At 36.2% G+C, this 6,621-nt stretch overlaps 1 protein-coding gene across 7 annotated transcripts in view; it reads left to right on the plus strand.

The window, feature by feature from the left end:
- Window positions 1-308: 308 nt before the first annotated feature.
- The window catches only part of med25 (mediator complex subunit 25), a 36,815-nt gene continuing 30,502 nt past the window's right edge, over window positions 309-6,621 (plus strand). For all 7 annotated transcript variants that reach the window (XM_015393189.1, XM_015393213.1, XM_015393233.1 and 4 more), the window contains exons 1-7: window positions 309-446; window positions 2,307-2,446; window positions 2,540-2,585; window positions 2,675-2,799; window positions 2,881-2,979; window positions 3,082-3,202; window positions 4,962-5,112. In XM_015393189.1, the coding sequence (XP_015248675.1) occupies window positions 2,322-2,446; window positions 2,540-2,585; window positions 2,675-2,799; window positions 2,881-2,979; window positions 3,082-3,202; window positions 4,962-5,112 (667 nt within the window). In that variant the 5' untranslated portion in view covers window positions 309-446; window positions 2,307-2,321. The remainder of the gene's footprint in view (window positions 447-2,306; window positions 2,447-2,539; window positions 2,586-2,674; window positions 2,800-2,880; window positions 2,980-3,081; window positions 3,203-4,961; window positions 5,113-6,621) is intronic.

A 6,621-nucleotide genomic window follows, 5' to 3' on the forward strand; every position in this document is an offset into this window, starting at 1 on the left:
TATATATTAAAACGCATTAGTTAAACTTCATCATTTTAAACTTTATCCCCTGCATAAAGATTACATTACAACATTTTTTCTTTTATCCTTTTTTGTACTATATACACTTTTTTATATTGTTTGTTATATTCTACTGGGACCAGAATTTCCCTGAAGGAGTAATCCCAAAGGATAAATAAAGTTGAGTCAAAATCTAAAAACTAAAAAGCAGAACCTAGTGGAAGTAACTGACTCTATCCTCTACTACTGTAGGTGGCGGTGTTTGCAATACAATACAAACGAAGAAGAAGTAGCGCTTCGCTTTTGTGGGCGGGTTTCTACGTCATTTCCTTTGAAAATAAAACAAATGGTTAATTTATGCTAACGCTAGCATCACTGCTTTGCGGTTAATTGGTCCACAGACTGATTTTATTCAGGTTGAACGGATCATACGCTTCAACGGAAAGGTTAGTGTACATCACTTTCTGCCTGAGTGATACAGGAAGACATTAATGCTGTAATGGTCCAAAGCTCTCCCCTTTGCTAATGCTAAAGAAAAGCTCTGTAGAGTTTCATCCGGCATAAGATAAATAAGATATATTTTTTCTTTTCTTTAGTTTAAGCGTAATCTGAAGTTTCAATATAATTTAATCCAGCATGTTAATACATTTAACAACACATTTTCTGTAATTAATTTAAGCTGGAGCTAAAATAAAGAGCTAGCAATCCTATCGGCTACAATTCTTTGACAGGTAAAACCTGGAAATGATCATTCAAGCCGCCCACTGAGTCTTTAAAGCTCATTTTAAATATAGTTAAATCTTGTTTATTATCAAAACATTAATTAAAACGTATTACTATGCATTACCATTTAAAACAAGCCTCTATCTGAGCTATGACCCAATAGACAAAATTATACTTGAACTATGGCTTAAATATTCAAACTTGGCTTTTACTGGCAATGAATTTTTACTTGGTAACTTTGGCAAAGTGATGGAAATAAGCCAGTTATTTTCTATATTATTGGTATTACTAAAATGGACAAAAAGTAATTGGTTATTATACTGGATTCATTCAGATCACGCATAAAGAAACGCTATAAAACATTTATTATTCCAATCTGGGTAAGAAACTCTGTGATCAGTAACAGATGTCCTTAAAATTAGGGCTGGGTAAGTTTACATGAAATTTTCACGTTCATTGATTACACTATTACCCCGATAATTACTTTATCAGGTAACTATGGCAGTGATTAATCAGCCAGCACATGCACATATAGTTTCATACAATACAAGGAAAAAAACAAACCAAAAAACACTAATATGGGCCACCATTATCAACCAGTGAATGTATTGGTCTAACTCTACCAAGTATGAGGCTGTTAGGAGTATTAGAGTAATAAGGGATCATTTGAAATTCATATTTTTGTTGATACAAATTTAGGGCTGAACAATTTTTCCAAAAATCAAAATGTTTTTGTTGTTGCTTTATTTTATTTAACCAAAATTTTTATTTAATTAGATATTTCTTTGCATCCATCACAAGCATGTAGATATTTCCATTCAGGATTTGTACTGTTTTTATGACTTTGGCAGCTTGGTTACCAGGAGCAAGTCTTGCAAGTCAATGACTGAATGCAATTAACTGGTTTTCCTTGACAGAATTTATCACCAAACAGACTGTATTGTCTCTGTAAAGTTACTAATGACACGTGAACTATGGAGTTAATTTGGGGCCACAAAGTTTCTTCAAAACATTTTTTTTTTTTTTAAACAAAGGAATCCACTGGGATGGATCTTTGTGCACAACAATTAGGGTGGTAATGTCATCAGAGGAAATGAGACATTGGGAGGATTACATAATCTTTGGAAACAATACAGATTATAATCTTAAAACCAGCAATCGGCAAATTATTTTACTGTTATTGTTGCATGAAAAAATGCTTACTTCTACTTGCATGCATGTTAGCTGCAACCAGTGATCGCTGCAACAAACTCTTCCCTTCTGTGTGACGGCAATCCCAATTTTAGCATCGCCACCTAAAGGGCTGGAGGGAGAAAGTCTATGTCTTACTCTTGTAAATCGTTGATTTGAAAAATCATATTGCAAATGCTATTAATATAAAATTAAGTAGAAAAACACTGCTCTACTGTGCAGCCCCCTTTGAACCGTGCATTTTGTTTTGTTGATGCATTAAGGTGTGTTTTTGCAACGTGACAAGAACAGGCTTTTCTGAGGTGACAACTTTAGCAGGGCTGGGTTGGCATTAATTCTTCTCCATCTCCATGGAAATAAAATTTTATTTCCTGTCTTTTTTTTTTTTTAAGAACTCTGCAACCGTCATGGAGACCCCCAGCAAACCTGGCTCCAACCAGGTTGCTGATGTGGTGTTTGTTATCGAAGGGACGGCTAACCTGGGACCCTACTTTGAGTCTTTAAGGAAAAACTACATTCTTCCAGCTATTGAGTAAGTTCCTTCAGCTTTCGGGTCATCTCCTGCTTTCACTTTTTCCTGAATTAATGACTGTTTCGGTTTTTATGTGATCTTTGCCCATCACAGATATTTCAATGGAGGCCCCCCTGCAGAAACAGATTTTGGTGGAGATGTGAGTGCTTCTTTTATTGCGTTTCACTTTCTGAATGAAATATAGAGTGAAAAGTAAGCATAGCTGCTCCCTCTGTTCTTTTGTCGCAGTACGGAGGGACGCAGTACGGTTTGGTCGTCTTCAACACAGTGGACTGTGCTCCTGAATCCTATGCCCAGTGCCACGCACCGACCAGCTCTGCTTTTGAGTTTGTGTCGTGGATCGACAGCATCCAGTAAATGACTTAATCATTAATCTAAGCTATTGTGTCTCATTAAAGGTGCTAATTGATATCTTATGATTTGATTTTCAACAGGTTTAGGGGGGGAGGAGCTGAGAGCTGCAGCCTGATTGCAGAAGGACTTGCTGTGGCCTTGCAGCTTTTTGACGACTTCAAAAAGATGAGAGAACAAATGTAAGACAGTTTTTTTTTTTTTTTATTATTATTCCTCAGAAGCTCTTCCTTTTATGTTCATATTTGAGTTTTATTTAAGCTTTGCTTTGTGCTTTATTCCAGAGGTCAAACACACAAGGTGTGTGTGCTGTTGTGTAATTCTCCTCCCTATTTGCTCCCTGCTGTGGAGAGTGTCAGCTACACTGGCATCACAGCGGATAAACTTGTCCAGATCATTAGAGATGTAAGAGATGTTATTTTCTTTTTAGAAATGCACCGATCTGATATTTTCTGTATCTGACCCGATATCAAAGAAAATTCTAGATCGAAAATGGGCCCGAATCAATTGAGGATTCATTCTGTATCTATAATTAATTTGAGTAGGGTTAGGAATCACTTAAACAATAGGAAAGTTTAGCTGTCTTTGATTTAATAAACAGTCAATTGATACATATATATATATCCCTCAAAAATTAAAAATGTGAGTAAAAATAAACAAAACCCTTGAAAACTTTGTCGGCCAAAGAAATTCCTTTGCAGAATTTTTGACATAATGCTGTATATTGATGCAACTGAAGCTCTGAGAAGGTTGCAAGCACCTGGTTCAATCCCCACAGCCTCCACTCTGGGTTCCTGAGCAAGACCCTTAATTCCTGATTGCTCCGCGAGCGCTGCACAATGGTAGCCCACTGCTCCCCAAGGGGATGGGTTAAATGTAGGGCTGCAACTAACGATTATTTTAAAAATCGATGAATCGGCCGATTATTTTTTCGATTAATCGATGAATCGGACAAAAAATATTTTTTATATTAACCTCTTTATTCCAAAATAAACACTTTAGACAGAACAAACAAGCACACAAGTACAGGTTGCTCATTAACTGTCCTGGTTCTATATGAAAAATAAATGTTTGTGTTAAAACTACGCAAACTTACATGAGAAATGTAGCTGTACATCCACAAAATATAGGGTACTTTGTTTCATAAAAACATTTTTGTTTTTAAAAGCCCCTAAGGGGCTCAAACAATAGGCCCCCCCATTTCAACAAATGAGTTTTTTTAGACTAGAAGAGTTCTGCCTTTTAAGACAGGAAAGTATAACAGTTAAAGTTGCTACTTGAGAAAATACTGAACCATAGAGATAAAAATAGCCCTGTGGTTCAAATTATAAATTGTATTTGGAATAAAAATGAGAGAACTAGGGGTGCTAAAAAACACATCCTCCAAAGACAGATATTTACATGGGAATGTGGCAGATAATTAATTGACATATTACTGATCTTGCTGGATTTTATTCTGCTTTACTTCCATAAATTGCAGGATCTTCTTTACTTTATCTTTGCCAGAAGATTTAAACTTTAAAAGCCTTGCCCTCATAATTTGCAAGTTAATTTATTTATAAAGAAAATATAAACGCTGCTTAAGCTAATTCAAATGAAATTAAAAGTAAAATAAGTAGCCAACCTTCTCCTGCTCCTAATAGCTTCCAAACTCCTAATGGCTTTAATGTCTATGGATCCCAGTCATGTATCATGACGACACCAAAAAACATATGTTCATGTTAGAATAAGGCAATGAATGCCAAATATTAATCCTGATACTGTTTATAAAATCCCTTTTTTACCCTAAAAAATATATATATTGTACTAGGAGTGATCAGCAGACTTGAACGTTGTTGTACACCTACGCCATCTGCTGGTAGTGCTAACTCACTCCTCCAATAACTTTTATTCTTTGTCTTCTACTTCTAAGGACACAAGCCATAACAACCTGATTGAGCTACTGGCATATAAATTCACAAAGTCATAGTCTGAATTTGGCCTCTTCAATACTCTGACACTGCAGAAAGGTTTTAAGAGTTAAAATGGATTAATATTTGTGTATATATTTGATAATATTAGTCCAGGATGTGTACTATCCCTGTGCTAGTATTTGATTTATTGTAACAGGATCCCAATAGTATTAAGATGTATGTATGCATATTTTTGTGGGGGTTTTTTGCAGAGGGGAATTAACTTCTCGGTGGTGGCTCCTCGAAAACTCCCGGCTCTGAGGGCTTTGTTTGAATGGGCATCTCCAGGGGCGGTGGAACCTCATCCAGACTACAGCCAGGATCCTTTCCACATGGTGCTGGTCAGAGGCATCTCACTGCCTGGTAAGGGCATAAAATCATCTGTGTTTTCAGATGTGGAATATTAATCTATCATTAAAGTAGAGATGCTGACTCCAGTTTGGGACTCTGAATGAAAGCCTTCAGCATTGACTTAACTTTGTCTCTGAAAGGCTTAAGGCTTGACTGAAACTCTTGACTTGATTCCAGAAAAGTTAAAAAATTAATTCGAAAAGCTTCCTGGATGGGAAGTGAAACGTCTTCAGACATGGAAACAAAGTCCAATGGACTTTTTTTTTTTTTTTTAATATGTACTTTTTTGGAATGTCTATGACCTGGATGACTGAGAATCTTCACCAGCATTTAGAGGTTTGAGTTTTAGTGACAGTTGTTATTCTCCGGTATTAAAAAATGAAAGGAAGTCTGTTTCGGAGCTGAAGACTGCAGACGCTTCAGATGTTTTACTGTGAAAGGTTGATGATCTCTTAAAATAATCTGTTAACCGTAGCTTAATGATATTGACCAAATAAATGTTTCTGTCATTAAAGGCCGTATTAAATGTAATTGGATCATTTCAGAAAGAAAAAGCCGAAATTACCTCCAGCATTTTCTCATTTTCAAATTAAAACTCTTATTTCAAGGGCCCTTGTGGAAGGAAAGTAAAAGTAACACCACTTCCATTGCTGTTCTTTTTGTTTTTTTGTTTTTGTGTTGTTTATCTGCTTCACCCTACCCCCCAACCACCATAAAAACATTTATTTTTAAACAAACCAAGCCTATTATTATAGCAATATTAACGCCGACATGTTTAATCATGCTCAAATAACCAGAACACACATCATAACAACAACAGGATTTCAATCACAATAAACATGCACACCTCATCCAGAACATGATCCTGTGCATTTTCAGGTGCAGTGAGATGAAGAGAGATTCAGATCAGTCAAACTTCCAAAGAAAAACTTAAGTTTCTAAAAGTGGAATCACAGACTAAACTCGAATTATCCACCTTTGTGTTTTCACTTTGTTTATTTCATGTACCTTCTTCTCGATCTACATCTGAATCACAAATTACACAGTAAAATAGAAACTCTACAAATGTTTTATTTGATTTGTGTCCGATGATGAGAAAAAGAGAAATTTGGTAGAGTAAAAATAACAAAGCGAGAGCGCCGGTGTTAACCTGAGAAGCGCATGCCTACAAAGACTTGCGGCCCGTCGCTCTGCATAACACAGCTTCCCTGTTCCTGTCGTAGTACCAGCAAAAACTGCATGTTTAAGATAAACTGCACCTATAAGAATCACATTAACCAATTAAAAGGTTTTACAGCTCTGTGTGTGAGCATTGACAAGAAATCGGATCTTCCACCAATTTTCCCAACAGCAATGTAGGGATAAAGTGCGCATCAATGTAGCTGGTGTTACGCTTCAGCACCATGGACAGCACTGTTTGTTTGAAGCAGAGGACAAAGACTAGCTGCTTACTAGAATGCATAGAACTTCCTCTTTAATGCATCTTAAAGGAATAGTACACCCAAAACATGATTAGCCTTC

The sequence above is a fragment of the Cyprinodon variegatus genome, unplaced genomic scaffold (assembly GCF_000732505.1).
Source record: "Cyprinodon variegatus isolate N-32 unplaced genomic scaffold, C_variegatus-1.0 Scaffold24, whole genome shotgun sequence".
Lineage (NCBI taxonomy): Eukaryota > Metazoa > Chordata > Actinopteri > Cyprinodontiformes > Cyprinodontidae > Cyprinodon > Cyprinodon variegatus.